The following is an 18,524-nucleotide window of genomic DNA, read 5'->3' on the forward strand; positions in this document are numbered from 1 at the left end:
AGTCTTTCTCGGATATGTAAATCAGCAAAACAAGGGAACACATTAAGAACAGTTTCTAACCATATTTCTTTATTTCTCCTTTTGTTATACAATTTCATTTCTTGTTACTGGCTTTGTTTCTTCCAATGAGGTTTCTGCTCTTTATTGTGATTCTTGAGTCTTTGGACTCTTACTGTATTTATGTACAACAAAGACCAGTGCTGCAAGAGAAGATCACCATCGATGGCCTCCCAGTCTCACCTCACAGCCTTAAAGTGATTGAGGAAAGAACCATAAAGTGACAGGAAGAGGAATGAGAAAGGGGAGGAATGTAAGTGGCAAACCGAAATAATAAAAAATGTACAACTACCAGAAAGATGTTTGGAGTGTCTAACAACAAAGGATTATGTAATTACTTCCTGGTAAGAAATAAAACATTGTGAATATCAATATAAAGAGTGAAAGAAAAATGTCTATTAAAAAAAAGGTAGTGGAAGTGCCTCTATGTGTGAGGGAAGAGCTGAACTCATCCCTCCGTTTCTGCTAAAGAAAGAGTATATTAATAGGAATACAGTGTATATATAGGTTATAAGGATCAGATCCACAAGAACAACAAAGCATTAAAGGGGTCATAGGATGCCAATTTTCCACAAGCTGATATGATTATTTAGATTCTTAATGAAAAGTCTGTAACAGTTTGTTAAAATTTCCCGTTTTTGTAGCATTTTCCTTTAAATGTTAATGAGCTCTGCTGACCCCGCCCCTCTCTTCCGAGCCGCTCTCTGAGGGACTGTTTACTTTAGCCGCATTCAACGTGAAACCAACAAAGCATTAAAGGGGTCATAGGATGCCAATTTTCCACAAGCTGATATGATTATTTAGATTCTTAATGAAAAGTCTGTAACAGTTTGTTAAAATTTCCCGTTTTTGTAGCATTTTCCTTTAAATGTTAATGAGCTCTGCTGACCCCGCCCCTCTCTTCCGAGCCGCTCTCTGAGGGACTGTTTATTTTAGCCGCATTCAACGTGAAACTTAGCACATTATTAGGAAAGGCGATTTGCAAAGATTCATTATACTCACTTCTTCTGTAGATGAGGCTGGATCATGAATGATTCGCGCGAACATAGACGCATTTATGTAGATCGGGGAGCAAAAAACAAACGTAATCCACTGCGAGTTCAGCGGCTCAGATGTCTGGAGTAAATAACGAATGCTATGCTCATTATTACATCCAACAACAGAAGACCTCAATCGCTTATCATGTCATTCTTGTCTACATCTGCTCCGGCGGTGAAACAATGGAGGACTGATGGCAGCTCACTCAGGGCGGGTCTAAGGTAAGACGCCAGTCCAGTCGGTGCTGAAATGCTACTGTCAATCAAACTATCATGGGAGGGGCTTGTCTGTGTGATGTCGCACAGACAGGCATCTGAGATCGGCTCGATTTGAGAAAGGGGAAAACATTTAACCAGATTAAAAAAAAAACACTGGGTGGATTTTTATCATTATAGGGTGGTTGTGTACACACACTGCAAACACACATTTCAGTTCAAACAACTTGTAAAAGTGCATGTAGTATCCTATGACCCCTTTAATAAGAACAGTAATAATGAGATTTTATAACCTGTAGCATTACGAGTTGAAAAATCAAGTTTCTCTAAAAAGTTAATAAAATTCTTATAGTAAATTCTTAAGAATATATTCCCAACATTCTCTTTGCTCCGTGCTTCACCAGCTCATGAAAAGTTGAATAAAAAAGGCAGGGAAAGAAATGTTTAAGTATGTGGAATCTCTTAATATATGGAAAAACATAAATCAATGGCAATAATGTGCCTGTTGACTTCCCTTCCATGACCTTTTTCCTTCATGGCTAACCAATCAGAGGCCTCAGAATGACTCCAGTTTGACTGACAACCACTAAAGCCAATCATCGGACGAAAGGTTTACGAATGGCAGCGCAGTTCAGAGTCCCTCACCAAAGGTTTTCAGTGCCTTAAAGCTCTCTGGGAAAAGTCTTCAAAAATTAAAACACCACAGAAGAAGAAAAAAAAATCTAAAATAAAAGGACAATAAGTCTTCATTATCACTTAAACTCAGCCAATGGAGGCCCGCCTCACAATGACTGGCAGTAACCCACAAACCAATAACAAAACACCTGTGGCCAAACTTACTGCCAAACAGACCTACGAACACAGCTCAGTCTGATGGGGACGCCCTCGCACGTCTCGCCTTTCTAGAGGCATCAGCAGCACTGCGACTTCACTGGCGTACAGGACAGGCCCACAGTCGTCTAGTTTCAAAGTCCAAAGGAAGCCTAATGACTAAGATAATGCTGTAAATTAAAGAGTGTATATTCAACAGTGTCTGTGTTTATGTAGGCAAGTGTCTGAATGTGTCGATGTTAGGTTTTCATAATTCAACATCACGTGAAATACTGAGAAGTTTCAAAACCCCAAAGCGTTTCGAGGCATCTCCCCTCATCTGCTCCATATCCATGAAAATTTTGCTCTTGCTTTTTCTCTCCAAGTCCTTCGGAGGCGGTCATAGCAGAGACAAGACAACAAATGTAGATCATGCAGATGTTGAGGGGAGACATCTGGTCTTCAAGCCATCCATCTGCCCATCAACCTCATCTGGTGGAGTCCTGTGAATCGCCAGCATTTCTGGGCTCCTCCGAGCTGTTCTGCTCACCCTCCCGCTCGGCCTCTTTTTCCTGAGGCTCTGCCCCAACAGTGATGTCACTGGCCGCCACCACCCCAGAAGGCCCCGGCAATGAGGATATATCTGAAGTGCCGGCCAATTCCGACGGAGCTGCCGTTTGCATGATCTTCTGCCGGACCTCTCGGATCTTGAGCTGTAAACACACCTTACTGGGGAAGATATCAGAGTATCGCGCCTGGAACGCAGCAGTAGCTTGAGCTATTGAATGAAGGAGAGGGGCGAAAGGGGGAGAGAAAGACAGCATTAGATGGAAGAAAATTATGAAAAGGATTTTTTTAATCTAATGCAGGGGTTTTCGGCCTTCATAATCTCAGAAGATGCGCCACTCAGCCAACTTAACGACTGGCAACATAAATCACAGCATGATGCTCTTAATAACAAGTTCTGACTTCGGTTTTGGTCTCTTTCTCACACAAAGGCATCGCAAGGCATCAGAAGTGCAAATGTTTTATGATGCATTTATGGAACTTTTTGAAGCGTCAGTCAATTCTTTTTGTAATTGCATGAAAAAGAGAGACCAGAATTTCTCTATTTTTGTTCAATAGACATGCTCGGAATGACGTGATGGTGAGAAAATTAGATGATGTTCATTTCATTCCTTTAAAGGGGTCATATGATGCTATTTTAAAGATCATTATTTTGTGTATTTGGTGTAACAGAATATGTTGACATGCTTTAATGTTCAAAAAACACATTATTTTTCAAATACTGCACATTATTGTAGGTCCTCTATGCCCCACCTCTCTCAAACGCGTCGTTTTCTACAAAGCCCCTCCTTCCGACAAGCACAGTCTGCTCTGATTGGTCAGCTGACCCAGTGCATTGTGATTGGCCGAACACCACAAGCACGCGTTGTAAATGTAACGCCCCTTACCATAATCGTGAGCTTCAGCTTTCAACATAAATATAAAGACAGTACATAACATCAACATTCTGATTCTGATTCTTCTGATTCTGATAACGTCCTTAGTTTTACCATCAGTTCAAGCCCGAAAGGGGAACAGTCGCGTGACAGACACAGTGATGTTGCTCATATGTATTTGCAGTACACAAGTCGCGATTAAGAAAGCCGACTCCACTGTGATGCTTTCCACATGTTTGTTAGACCATGAGAATGAATGTAAGCATAATGTTTGTTCACAATTAAATCCCACATTTTAATTTAGGGTCCTAAAAAAGTCAATTTTATTTTCCCCTAAATTCTGTTTTCCATTTTGCTTTTTGTGTTTTATGACTTATAATGTATCATCAAAAATGGTGTCTAATAAAGTAAATGAATAAAACCTTAAAAAATGTAATCAATCTTTTAAAATGTAATCAAATGAAAATATAACAATTAATTTACTACAAAGCGTTGGATATTTTCATATTTTTTCTCAAAATAAAATGCTGCACAACAAACCTGTATAAATTAAAACATGGATGAAAAATCTTGGTTGTATGATATTTCTTAAAAATAATAATAATATTATTATTTTTTCTTAGTAACACATTAGCAATATAGTAATATAAGATAAACGGAACTTATTTTATCTTTAATTTTTTTATTTCAGTGTGTATTTGACGGTAGTTTTTAATCCTTGCGAAGTGACTCAGAGCTGCTTGATGTTTCTTTTGATCATAAATTAAAAAAAAAAGAAAAATAAACAAATTATAATAGCTAGATTTAGAAATACATTTGAAACATTCACAATATACATTTAATTTATATTTTTATTATAATGCATATATTTAATATTTATAACTGTTAGTTCATATTTTGTTAAGATTCCATTAGTCTTGTATTTATACAAGGACCCCCAATTCCATGGGTCTAATGAATAATGTTATGTCGATAGCATCCGTTTTGGTTAAGATTTGTGCTGTGATTGGTTTGTATTTCATTTTACTTTTGTTCTGTCTGTAAGCTGTGTGGGTGGTACAGTGTGTGCGTTACCTGAGGGGAAGAAGCCATGCTCCTGGAATAGCTGCATGACAAGAGCTCTCCTCTGATCAAGAGTTCTCCTGAGAGAGGAGTAGGGCACCTTCTCAAACTCCAGCTCCCCCAGAACATCCTCTCCATCTGTACCAGATAAAGTAGTTGAATCAGGATAATATAGGCTGCAGAATGATGAAGGTTTTGTGGGTGGTGAAGTATTACCTGGCCTTTCAAAGGTGAAAATGTCCCCCTCACACTTTGCAGCACTTTTAGGTGTGTTTGGCTCTGAACTGCAGCTAGATCTGCGGCGGCTTTTCCTTTTTGGAGAGACTGGATCTTCTGTGGATGAGTCCAGGTCTGTATAAAGGGGGATTGAGGGCTAGTTGATTTGTGATTTGAACAAATAAACTGACCCAATATCATCAACACTGAGTTATAATTCACATTCAGTCGTTAGAGAGGTCTGAATCTTACTCTCACCGGTGGAGTTTTTCCTCTTCCTGCGGTAGCTGCCCAGTATGGCTCGTGGGGAGGTGGCCAGACTCTGCAGGGTTGGAGAAGGCAGAACCTCCTCTGGACGGAATTCTGGCAGCTCTGCAAAGCGCTCCTCAAAGTACACTTCTGACAGGACCCTGCAACACATGACCAATCACAAGATTTGGACTACTCTATACATGCAGTGGGGTCCAAATCCAAAAGAGGTCACATTAATTTTTTTTTTTTTTTCATTTAAACATGGATATAAATAGCAATGCATAGGAATGCAAGTCATTAAAATATTTATAATTCTGCACTATTTCCAAGTCGCTAATCAAAAAGCACTTTATGACACTTGTCATAGGAAATTCATTCAAATTTGTAATTTCTGAATACAATTATTCACTAAAACTGTTATAATAACATTATTTGTAATGACAAAAATGGAATGCAGAATTCTTTTCCAATTAGGATTTTTCCTATTAATCTTAAGGTCACATTTAAGTTTGAGAGAATTTACATGAAATCCAGTCATTTCAATAGGAATCCACACGATTAGGAATTTGTTGTGATGGTGCATCATGGTCAAATGAATTCGCTATGTGTACCAACTTGGATTGAAAGAGACCTTATTTGAAAATGGGCCTTTTTCCCACAATATTTCACCTGGCCTTTTGGACCTACATTAAAAATAATTACTACCAACATATGATGAATATAGGGCTGGAAATAAATTGTATCAGTACCAATAATGCCATATTTCATGAAACATACTTGTCAACAGAATCGAACGGTCGTTTGAGTGGAGGGGGCCGGGCCTTGACTTTTTTAGGTGGTGCATCTTTATCACCATGAGACTGAGGCAGAGCCGGATCTGATCCAGAGGGAGGAGGTAATGGAGAGGAAGGATGGGAGTCCTTCCATTCAGCCTGGGTGGAGCAAAAAGAAAAAGAGAGTGAGCTTTATCACAAAAGGAATACATTTATTTTTTTGGCCTACTACACATTAAGTAACTTTATGTAGTGTTACTTTGCATAGACTGCTTTGATTAATCAACCTAATATATTTGACAACTAACACGCTGATTTAAAAAACTAAACTGATTCGGTTTATGATGTATCTGACAGTCATGTTAATGATGCCAACCTCCTTAGCATTTGCTTCTTTGCCACGGCCAATAGGTGTAGCACTCTCTGCTACAGAGTGGGCGGGGGCTTCTGCGGACCCCTCCTCTGGTGAAAAGGTTGCAGGGGAGCTCGTCTCGGCTGCCTTGTCTACCTCAAATGAGAACCGACTACCACTCTCTTTGTCCTTCTCTCGCTCTCTCTCTTTCTCCCTGTCCCTCTCCTTTTCTCGCTCTTTGCCTCTCCCTCCTCCATCATAACTGCCCACTGGGATGTTGGCCACTGTGGCTTTCACTTTCTGAGGAGGCCTTGGTGTGATCAGTTTGGGTGTCCCCGGAGCACTGCCTGTTGAAAGAGAAAAGAGGGACTGTGTGTAGTCTCAAAGAAATCACCGCAGGGCAGCATTATCATCATGAAAACAGATGGACTTTATGATGTTAAACTCTCAGGTACCGGAATGACAGGTTTGAGCAGGGCTTCCAGACTGCAGTGGCACTGAGGTGACCGGTGGGGGCGCAACTGAACTGCTGCTGCTTTTACTCGGGACCTGGAACGGTTTGTCCAGCTGTATGAGAGAGACCTTCTCGGTCTGTCTCTCAGAGGACTGCATGTAGACCTGACTGTCTGTGTGCTGCCGGTCCAGTGTTCTTTCCTGGTGCAGCTGTCGCTCGGAATGTGTGGATACGTTCCCCTGCCTGTCTGAGTTTACAGAGGCCATGGAGGTTGTTGTGGTGTGTTTAGGAAGGATGTGTGGACATAGGCTAGAGGAACTGGACACTGTGTACACCACACTGGGTGACACCGTTGCCATAGACACCACCCCAGTTGCCAGGGTCACATTTGTAGGGGTGTAGATGGCGGAGATGGCAGGAGCATGAGGGGCGCTGGGAGACTGGGCTGGGGCCAACAGCGATGGCTGACCTGGTGAAACAGTAGATAACAGCAATGCAACAGACTTTACAAAAAAGACAAAAATCAAAAAGCAAAAGAACTTTACTGAGTTAGAAAAGTTTACTGTTTCAAATAAATGTTATTCTTCTGAACTTTCTAGTTATAAAAGAATCCTTCTGAAGGATCATGTGACAATGAAGACTGGAATAATGGCTGCTAAAAATTCAGCTTTGCATCACATGAATAAATTACCTAATTTTAAAATCTATTAAAATGTAAACTTATTTTAAATTGTAATACTATTTCACAATGCTTGATTTTACCACAAATGTTGATTATTTAAATGACTGCCCTAAAATTTTGATGACATAAATATATTCAAATATTTTAATTATGAGTCCACTGACCTGCAATCAGTGGCTGCACCAAAGTCTGTCCTGGATGAGCGATCGCTGCAAAGGTCGCCAAGGGTGATGGAACATAAGCAGATCCAGGTGTTGCTGAAGCTGTCTGAGAGGAGGAGCCTGTTGTCGAGGGAACTAATGGCAAAGGAGAAGGAACCCCAGGAGCGGACTGTACATAAGTGATTCTGTAGGAGAAAAGTGATATTTACAGAAACCAGATTAGACAGTTTTTGAAAGAGCGAGAGCAGCAATGCAGAGTTATTCTCTTGTGCTGCAGCACTTCAGGAGTGTAGGAGTTGTTAAAATAAGAGTGGGGGAGATGTTCGTGCGTGTGCGGCTAGGTGAGTATAAGTAGCCCTGTGAAAGTGTGCGTTATACCTTGTAGGTGGGGGCGGTAGCAGCACGGTCTGAGACGGGGTAGAGCCTGGGGCCACCACTGTAGCTGTTCCCATAGTAACAGAAAATGGGCTCCCAGGCTGCACTGGTCCCGTTGAGGGAAGCTGCGACTGGACGACAGGCATCGGCGCAATCTGAATAATCTAGAAAGGAAACAGGAAGACATGCTGATCAAAAAAAGATCACACTCACAAATAATAATCACTACTTATTCAAATGTCAATTTGTTATTTAAGCATTTACCATTTGAGATCTCACCTTGCTTCCTGCTTGTCCTCCATTCTGAACAGGAAGAGGAGGGGCTACTAAGGGAAACTGCTGAGAGGGGGCAGGAGCAGCCCTCACTGTTGCCATGGGAACCAGCATCTTGCCCTGCAAGACTGGTGACTGTGTTTGCACTGCAGGAGGGGGGGGAAAAAGAGAAAGAACAAAGTGTTTAAAATAATTGGGTCTTGCACAGACTGTCTTATCTGGCACAGCACAAAACTATGGAGAACAGTACCTGTAAAACCCAAAGCCAACATGATGATGGCTCTGAGCCACAATACAATGAAAAAGACCATCGGCACTTTCACACATACAGGCTTTTATGGAAAATGAACAGCATTTTTCTGTTTAGAGATCATGTGTTTAGAGCTTCAGCAATTTCCTGGGTACCGGTGAAGTTCCATTTTGGTGCTAATGTGTGAACAAAGCCGTCTGTCAAAAATCCTGACTAGACCAGCCAAAAGTGGTGCATCGAAATGAAATCGCTAAAATTATAATTTGTGTATAAAGCTGTCTACACTGCAAGTGAAAATTATGGTTTGTCCATAATAGGTGCGATATGCCTATGCGATATGACGTTTCTATTTCTGGAACACTGCAGAGTTACTTCAGCCATTTTAAACTCACTGTCTGACTCAAACAAAATGATTTTAGCTGTCAAATTAAGCCCAAAGTATACTTTGTTTTTTATACATATGTTAGGTTATGCATACAGTGCAACTGACGTAAATTAAGTCATCTGCACAATAAGCGTGCAGACAGAATTTTTTACTGCACATACTCAAGCTCATCTCACGCCTTGAATTTTTCTCACTAATTAGTCTGTCCACAAGCGGGCTACACTGGCCCGGGCCATTTTCACAGTAAAAAAAAGACAGAACTATAACAAACAACTGAAGATGCAACAAAAATAAACCACATTGGCAAGTGTGTGTGATATATACTCGAAACTCTATTTTAAATGAATACAAAGACATTTTATCATTCATATTTTTTTAAGAGAATTGATGCAAACACTGGACAAGGAAGAAACTGTCTAGTGCATGTGTTTAGCATCTGTTTTCGTGCATGCTATAAAATGGAGTATACTATAAAAGGCTATTCGTTCAGCACATACGCCAAACATTGAATCAAAATAGAAGTATACATTTGGTAACGTCTTTACAGTGGAGTGGATTTGCTCAATCTAAACAAAATACATTGCAAAGATTTATTGGCATTTTCATGCTGATGTGTGAATGGCAGCAATACAAAAAAAAATTCATTTGTACTGAAATCGTACATTTACTGCAAAAGGTAATCTGGCAATTTTATTGCAATGTAACAGGTACATTCTCTAGTATGTTTTATTCTTCTCTAATGTTTTATCACTCAGTGTATTATTAAAAAGTATGTATCCTCACCTCTGGCTCCTGGGTTAACTACACCCACAGCAGGACTGGAGACATATCCCGACTGCTTCCCGTTGGCCAACGAGGCGTGAGTGGGCAGAGCTGTAGGTAGGGTGAAGATACTGGTTGGTTGACCGGCCTGCTGAGGGGAGGGGCTCTTGGGATTGTTGGTAGAGAGGGTAGGGATAATGTACTGAACCTGTGTTATGGGTTTTTGGCCCGATGAGGGTGCTATTGAGGCAGAGGGGAGAATGTGTGACTGCAGAACGGACAGAGGAAGTGGACCATTACTATGAGTAAGAGGGGCGGGGGAGGCTGGGTTTTGTGGAGGAGGGGGTGTGACAAGCTGTACACCGGGCGGAGCTTGGAATGTGCCTCCCAAAACTAGACTGGTCACCAGCCCCCCTTGAGCTCCTGATGCACTAACAGGATTGGGCGATGATGAAGAATAGTACCCACCCCCTCCACATGAAGCTGTTGCTGGGTTTCCTGTGGTACCAGGTCCAATGAGAAGCTGTGTCTGTGGCAGAGCGGGTTTCCGGTCATGTGGGGACTTGCTGGCGATCGGCACCGGCGTGCTGACCACAGGTCGCACCACATTAGTGACAACAGTGGACGCCACTCTCACCGCCCCTAGCACTGACGACACTCCCCCGGCAGAACTGACCAGGATGGACTGACCCGCAGAGTGCTGGGACACTGCTCCTTCACCTTCCCTTCTTTCTCCATCACCTCCCTCCACTGCTCGCTTTCTCTTTGAGGAAACATCGCTAAAGCGTCTGGAGCTGGGGTAGGAGGAGAGAGATACGCTCCGACCATGACCAGGGCCATAAGACGAGGAGCAAATCACGGGAGCAAAAACTCTCTGATGCCACGCAAGTGAGAAAGCAGCAGAGAAAAGAGGAGAACATAAATTAGAGCAAGCATATGCAATGAGACAGATCCTTTACCAGTTAATAAAAATACTGTGTAATAGCCTTCTGTAAACTTCATTAATAATTAACTTAGGAAAAATGCTTAAGGACCACAAGCAATTTACTAGTTCTACAGAGAGCTAAGCATTCTACATTTCACTATTTTGTGGGACTATATTCAGCAAGGGACAGTTCACCAAAAAATTGTCATCATTTACTCTCCCCAATGTCATTAAAGATGTTAAGGCCTGTTAACACACAGATGTGGCGTTCTAATGTCTTTCACACTGGGAAAAACCCATGAGTTTGTTTAAAAAACACCATAGGGAATACCATAATCGCTGTTTGAAGCCATGTTTGAAGCCACGTAAAAAAAAATTGAAAACCTACTGTCAGAGAGTGAGTTTGCATTTACATTTAGCCCCATCTGCCGTTTTAAATACACTGGACTGAACAGACGTGAAAATCTGACTGAAATTTCATGCTGAATATTTGTGTTTTTATGAACAGGCCTTTAGTTAGGAATACTTCTTGTTTGCATACACACTGGTGGATAGTGATGTATATTGCCAAACTCTAAAAAGGACAATATAGGATATATGACTTGTTCTGTATATTCCAAGTCTTTTGTAGCCATACAATAGATATGTGTAATGACCAGACTGTAATTTCAGTCATTGTTCACGGATACTGAACTCTGAGAGCCGTAGCTCCCAAATCTAATTTTTAGTACGTTCAAAAACAGCAACTGAGTTAACTTATTTATTTAAAATGCAAGAACTAGTGGCATTTGGCACCAATGATGTCAAACCTGGTGTGATAAAGGTTGCATTTTTTAATTGATCTCAAGTGAGAATGAGATTCGAGAGCAATGAGGGTCTATCAGTGAATAACGTCCTACATTATGGTCTTTTCCTCAAACTAAGCTCCTAATTAAATGTAGGCTTAAATGTAGAACAAATGTCACACACATGTTTTCAGAGTTTAACAGTATAAATCATCCTCTTTCACTGTATGGAAAAGCAGAATTTCTAATATTTTGTCTTTTGCAATTAATGACAAAGTGTTCAATTTTGGGTAAGTTATTCCTTTAAATAATATATTTTTGTACAGATCAACACAGACAGACTAACAGATGTAAAATATGCAAGATGATACCTTGCGTTCTCCTTCATCTCCAGATCCATTTTCACTATCACTGTCTGTCACCCTCTCCTTACACTTCAGGTCAATGGAGCTGCCCGGATACGAGTCTTCTGAATAAGACACACAATAATGACTGTTACAACAGAATGGCACAATTGCCAATAAATACAAAAGTCTTAGTGATGACAGAAATGACATCAGCACTTACTGACTTATTTTTAGAAAATTCAAGGACCCGAGAAAGAGTCTCAGATGATGAAGTCTGACTCACCAATGACATCATCATCCCCCTCTTCTTCACAGATGACCATACGCTCTTCGTCGCTTGTCATGTCCTCACTTACCCCCCTCTGTGTCTGAGAGAGAGCTCCCCGCCCTGCAACCTTACCACCATCACCACACATCTTTAAACACAGGAAGAGCTAGTTTAGCATGAATCTCTTCAAATGTGTCACTTGCACACTTGTGCGTGTAATACCTGTGCGAGCTCAGCGAGTGCCTGTGGATTGCCTCTCTCGCTCCTCTCCAGACTGTGCATGGCACTCTGAGAGAAGGCACGAGGACGGGGCAATTGACCATGTCCCTCAGCTCCGACTCGCTCTGACACGCTCACCATGCCAGGCCCCACACCTTTGAGCTCCATTCCCATTGACACAGATGGAGGTTCTGAATTACATAAGAAATAGAAGAATTTGATATTATTTTGCGCATTCTTGATGGAAAAGCTAAGCAACAGGCCACAACAACAGAGTGCATCAGTGACTGTCCACTTTTTCAGCGGCCTTGGTTTTGGAAGTATTTTTCCTCATTAATTTTTACCACAGGGATTACAAAAAATGTCAATGTGAAAGCCTACCAAACCAAGCAACTGGGCAAAAAGACAAGACTGTGTACTTAACACCTGTAATGAGGGAAAGAACTACAGTCTCATGAAGAATTGTGATAAACCAGTATTTAAGCTCTTGACATCTGGCAACTGCAACCATGAAAGCTTGTGGAGGCCTGTTATCAATGCAAGATAACACAAATGCCAAATTAAAATGGATTTTTAGAATAATATTTTTAAGGATAAATAACTGACAGGCAAATATTGCAGACGATCATTCTTAATAAATCAATAAACCTACCTTCCACACTTGCAAATCTGGTTGTCAACATTAATAAAAAAGGTAAAATGATCTAGCTGGCAAATTCAGAGGTTTTGGTGAAATTGCAAAAATGACTTCATAGTCTTAAGAATGAGTAAGAATGAGTTGAAAACTAAACTAATGTTTTGCCAAGTATGCCATCATTTTTCAATTTATCGCTGTCTTGGAGTTTCCTGGAAATATTGTATTATTATAAATAAACCTTAATGATGCAAAAAAATTAAAAAATTAAAAAAATCACCAGCTGAAAAAAAAAAACCTTGTTGCAAAATCCTTCCAGATATTAAAAAGACTGATAAAATATTGAACTAATTAGATAACAGTTACTTTAAAAATGTGCGCAAGTTGTGAAACTATAATCCATGCACATAACACCATATAATCCATCCATAACACTGTGTACAGTGACAATCTGCACTTCTTGTCCTGTTCCACACCTGTGGTTTCTGACATGCTCCTCTCGCGGATGTCTTTGCCCCCTGGAACACCACGTCCCTCGCTGCTGGATTTCTTTCTGTCCTTATTACACCATTTCCAGTCAGGATGTGCCTTGAAGTGTGCCTCCTTCACCTGTGAATGAGTGACAGAAACATTTACAGGAGGCTGGAAAGATTTAATGGGGGTTATTCAGGTGTCTAAACCTGCATATCTGCAAGTACAAGACAGTTCCAGTAACCTGAAATGCGAGGTCGTGGTATTTCTGTTTCTCTTTGGGTCCCAAAGCATACCACCACTCTCCAAGTATCTTGCTGACAGTGCGGTTGTCCTGGTTTGGGTGTCTCTGATGAACCAGCGCACGATGCCGCTTGCTGAAGATCATAAACGCATTCATGGGCCTCCGGATGTGGTCTTTCTCCCTCTAGAAAGTGAGGTAATAAGGAATGAATGACTGTGTCTGTGTGAAAGAGTGAGGCTTTCACACAAGAATACACTACCGTTCAAAAATTCAGGTCAGTATGATAAAAAAAAAAAAAAGAGAAATTAACACTTTTATTCAGCAAGGACGCATTAAATTGATTGAAAGTGGCAGTAAAGACTTTTTTTTATGTCTTTTTTTTTTTTTTCAAATAAATGTTATTTTGAACTTTCAATTAAAAAAAAACGTATCACAGTTCTCACAGAAGTATTAAGGAGCACATATTCAACATTGGTAATAATAAGAAATGTTTCTCGAGCACCAAATCAGCATATTAGAATGATTTCTGATGGATCATGTGACACTGAATACTGGAGTAATGGCTGCTAAAAATTCAGCTGTGCCATCACAGGAATACATTTTAAATGTAAATAAATTTAAAATATATTAAAAATATATTAAAATAAAAAATAAGTTATTTTAAATTGTAATAATATTTCACGATATTATTGTTTTTACTGTATTTTTGATCAAATAAATTCAGCTTTGGTGGGCATAAGATCATTTAAAAAATGTTAAAAATAGTATGTGCAAACATGTACCTTTCCAGGACTGGTTTTGTCATCTTTGGGCAGTGCACTGAGAGACTGAGATCTACGTTTTCCAGGAGATGCAGAAATTGGCGGATCAGGAAGAACACCGGGGAAAAACCTGTACACAAAAATGCCAGTTAATATGAAATATTAACGGAGGAGAAGAATCAACGGGGATCCAGCAGTATGTGTTGATTACCCCAGTGTAACACTATGCTGACTGTCCCAATCTACCTCTACTAAAACAATCTCTCTTTCTAGCTTACAATTATTTCTCACACTACAAGCATCAATACAAAGGAAGCATTTGATCACAGCTGCCTATTTTTAACAAGTGTGAGGACAACACACCATCATCATCTGAGTTATTTCATTAATTGCAGAGGCATTAAGATGATGTATTACTACTTTAACTTGCATGCACATCATTTTGAAGATGGAGTTTTCTATTATACAAGCACTATGGTAGTTAACTGACAATTATTACACAGTCACAACCGTATAGCTACTTCAGCCCAAAACAGGCTCAAAAGATCCACCGATTTCGCTCTCACAACCCTCAGGGCCCTTCACTGTGCCGTGAAACAATACAGCAAAATGCACCGAGCCAATTACTGAAAACTGCAATGCACTGTGTCGATGAGCTACTGCTTTGCAGCCCACTGCCAAAACAGAAAGCACGGAGCATTAACATGTCTGTAATATCTAGTGTATAATATTAAAGGGATTGATCCTTCACAAATGTCACCTTAATGTGAAGATAATGTAATTATCTAAATGGGTAAAGCACATTTAGCAGTAACTGTACTAGATGACTTGATTATAAAGCGAGCAGAATTTTACATGTGATTCATAAGGAAGAGGGAAAAACAAGTGAGAAGTGTATTCAGATGACAGTTCATTAATATAAAGTGCCTCTGGTTTGCTGCTGTCATTCATATACAGACACAGGAGAAAGTGGAATGCTTTTGTTCTCTCTTTGTGGTGCCATTATGCAGCTCTTTCCACACACAGGAACACCAGCAGCTAAACACATTCAAGCAGAATGACGCATCACACACACACATACACTAGACCACTCACGGATCATCCACATCACTTTCTGTTTCACTGTCAGGTCTCTCTCGCTCTGGATCCTTCTCTCTCTCTGGGGGCAGTTCATCAGCGGAGGGAGTGGGCCGTGAGGAAGGGTTAGGTGCTCCTTCTATAATCTCCTTCAGCACTGACCCGCTCTGAGCCTCTGAAAGAGAAAGACGCATTATTCATTACAGAATCTTAAATGAATCCCTCCAATCTGGCAACCTTTGAGGTCAGCTGTTGCACTGGGTAATGGCTAAATTACAGAGGCTAGAGTTACAGAGAGTCACTGCAGATGTGACAAGAGAGGCCAAATACATAACAGGGTCCAGACTATCCCAGGAAACAGGCTTCCAATTTTTTTAAATATCGACTACAGATATTTTTTATAATCTCAAAAGGTTGACAAACACATTTCAGCTAATTTTGGCAACAGACAATGGCTGTATGAACTAAATTACCTTTCTTCAGAGAAGCTGTCTGCGGATGACTGACAGTTTGTTGGCCCTCACCAGGTTGAGCCGATGGATCTGATTGGGTGGGTGCCAGGAAAGGGACCAATGAATGCCAAGGAAACACTGGAACTGATCTGGGCTCAACATTCGTCCATACTACAGGAGAAAATAAAAGAGCATTCATTCTAGCCAGTATTAACACCAAGTAATAAACCTTATCAACACCCAAATCATAGCCTGATGATGAGTCACATAAATGACTAGATGCATATGCAGGTAATAATATTATACCATTGCATAACTGTGACACAGTTGTCTCAGTAATTATTTATGATTTTGATAATATTTACACATTACAGTGTCACTCTCTATGATATCAAAATAAACACTAAATATACAAAAGGCATTAAACTAAGCTATCATAAATGTTTGAATATTATAATAGTACACCCATGTTGCTGCAGCACAATATTGATTTATATTACACAAAAAGATTAAAGCAAGACAGACTGTCATGAAAACAGTGAGTGCATGAACATATTATTCCCGACTGATATTAAGCAGGCAGTATTTGGCGCCAAACAATCACTTCCAGAATAATATGATTTAGGAACAGCCTGTTCATGCAATTTTTTTCTGCTGCCGTTAGAACCACATAGACACGATTTAAGAATACTGTATTTCAGCCGCAAAAGTCCTGCTATAAGAGAAAACAACATAAGACACGTTGAGTAATAATGACTGACCAAACATGCTGAGTCCTTGGCGAAGATACTGCGGGCTTTCCGATGAAAACATGGTTTAGTGAGAGACTTTAAATACTTTTTTTACAGAAAAACTTCACAAACATGTAATATTAAATAGAGGTACTGATTCAAACGTTCATCTGATATAAGTTAAGTCCTTGCGATTAAAAATGAAATATCCACATGATGCTTTTCCCAGACAGGTGATGTTGAGTCCAGCGATGAAAATAAGCGGCCATAACCGATGCAGCCAGCATCCGTCTACTGGAGTTTCTTCATATTGGTACCAAATGTTCTTGGTAATGACATGCCGTCGTTCAGTCACACTGATCTTTAGTTCATGATCACGTCCTTCAGTACTCAGATATATTGGCTCAGACACCAGTTTATATTGTTGCAAAAAATGATGACAGCGTGCTATCAGGTACCGCACAGAAGAGTAAAGCGCCGTTCCACCTTCAGGAACGCGCAGAAAACAACAAATGTCGATCTTGGCGTTAAAAACACTGTCGTGAACACAGTTACTAGTATACACACCGTTGAGGCTCGAAACGCGGAAACGGGTTTGGTTTTATTTGGATGATGTAGTTTATTTTTGGTCCCGTTTGCCCCCTCCTCGTCTGAGCTTGTTTACATTGACGGATAGCTACGGGGATGAAGGGGTTAAGTAGGCCTCTCGGTCATCCTCGGGCTCGAGTAGTGCAACAGTCCGCGACCTGAGCTCACCTCAGCCCAGGGGGGTTTACATGTACAATATCACGATTAATAAGTAGTTTGGCAAGAGTATTAAATGCGGTAATAAAAATTAAAGAGCACTGCAGGCATCAAATAAGCAATGCCTAAAACGTGGAAACGCTTGTCTCAGTAAATCGTCGTGAAAATGGGAAGCCCAAATCTGCCAGATTAGCAGGTTAGCATGGTCATGGTGCTACTACACCCGCAGTACGAGTGCAATTTATTCTTTGGGTTGCGACACACAACGGAAGCGATTTTCTATTAAAAAGATTAACGAAATGCAATACCCATCAGGCAGGGAAATGATACGTATCAAATGCTTAATAATAAAAGGCCACATGTAATACACATCTGTCTTTTTCACGTGGTCACTATTATTCTCTCTGGCTCTCAGTGCACGTTATCAGAGCCACATCCTGTTTCACATCTGATCCAAATTCATCAGTTTGGTGTACAAAGCCTCAATCTCTGATTGACAAACGCATAATTACATCCTGCCCAGTTCAAAAGCAGTAACTGGAATCATTCTGTTCTGCTACTTTGGTTTAAAGGGCTGCATTTGGGAGATCCGGACCTGGTTTCAGCAGCACAGCTCCAGATGACTCCGTCCCCTCGGGATCGCCCCTGATCTCGCATCCGCACCGCCGGCCGCTACAACGGAACCTGTCCTCATGTCACGGCGTAAAACTGTAGCACCACACGGAAAACACCCAGATTTTTTAAAAAGGGGAAGGAACTACAGTGTCTGGCAGGGAGAAACTACCAAAGCCAGGGGGCTCGGCTAAAAAGCCAGAGAAAGACAACTTGCTTTCGATAAGCAAGCAACACCTGTGCAGTGTTCCAGACCAACAATCATTAGTTACACTGTAGTAGCACTATAGCCATATGAAGTCATTTATAATTACGTGAGTGAAACAGAAAAAAATCATTTATTTCTAAATGTTGAACTATTCCTCGTGTCATTGAAATGGTCAATATTTTGCTATAAATACTTATTTACCACACAATTCTATTTTTGACTAGATCCAGTATAATAGCAGCATCTCATATTATGTCAAAGAAAACGAAGCCCCTGTAGACCGTACAACCGCACGCTGATCCTCTGTTCCTGAAAGCGGAAAGCATCGTTTTGTCTTGCTCGCCTTTTATCACTGTACCTTCGGAGGGTTTCTAGTTGCAGCGACTTCTCGTTTTAAATGCCTGCTCTCGACACCCCTCCCTCGCGCACACCCTAGCCCCAAAGACTCTCATCCAAAAGGCTAATCGTGCAGTAAACTCCTCGCCCT

The 18,524-nt window shown here is 40.7% G+C and overlaps 1 protein-coding gene across 5 annotated transcripts in view; it reads right to left on the reverse strand.

Annotated features, from left to right (window-relative positions):
- Nucleotides 1–1,514: 1,514 nt before the first annotated feature.
- LOC107582035 (protein capicua homolog) overlaps nt 1,515–18,524 on the reverse strand; it is a 42,490-nt gene continuing 25,480 nt past the window's right edge. For 2 of the 5 annotated variants that reach the window (XM_016267727.1, XM_016267728.1), the window contains exons 3-21: nt 15,764–15,913; nt 15,309–15,465; nt 14,235–14,343; nt 13,453–13,635; nt 13,214–13,346; nt 12,107–12,294; nt 11,900–12,032; nt 11,641–11,738; nt 9,581–10,433; nt 8,169–8,308; nt 7,893–8,053; nt 7,518–7,699; nt 6,673–7,140; nt 6,242–6,564; nt 5,870–6,024; nt 5,093–5,250; nt 4,841–4,975; nt 4,637–4,762; nt 1,515–2,898 (exon numbers count right to left, since the gene is read on the reverse strand). In XM_016267727.1, coding sequence (XP_016123213.1) covers nt 2,609–2,898; nt 4,637–4,762; nt 4,841–4,975; nt 5,093–5,250; nt 5,870–6,024; nt 6,242–6,564; nt 6,673–7,140; nt 7,518–7,699; nt 7,893–8,053; nt 8,169–8,308; nt 9,581–10,433; nt 11,641–11,738; nt 11,900–12,032; nt 12,107–12,294; nt 13,214–13,346; nt 13,453–13,635; nt 14,235–14,343; nt 15,309–15,465; nt 15,764–15,913 — 4,142 coding nt within the window. In that variant the 3' untranslated portion in view covers nt 1,515–2,608. The remainder of the gene's footprint in view (nt 2,899–4,636; nt 4,763–4,840; nt 4,976–5,092; nt 5,251–5,869; nt 6,025–6,241; nt 6,565–6,672; nt 7,141–7,517; nt 7,700–7,892; nt 8,054–8,168; nt 8,309–9,580; nt 10,434–11,640; nt 11,739–11,899; nt 12,033–12,106; nt 12,295–13,213; nt 13,347–13,452; nt 13,636–14,234; nt 14,344–15,308; nt 15,466–15,763; nt 15,914–18,524) is intronic. The other 3 variants (XM_016267732.1, XM_016267729.1, XM_016267730.1) reach the window with 3 other exon arrangements.

Source organism: Sinocyclocheilus grahami, unplaced genomic scaffold (genome assembly GCF_001515645.1).
Source record: "Sinocyclocheilus grahami isolate Dianchi unplaced genomic scaffold, SAMN03320097.WGS_v1.1 scaffold40.1, whole genome shotgun sequence".
In the NCBI taxonomy this organism is placed as follows: Eukaryota; Metazoa; Chordata; class Actinopteri; order Cypriniformes; family Cyprinidae; genus Sinocyclocheilus; species Sinocyclocheilus grahami.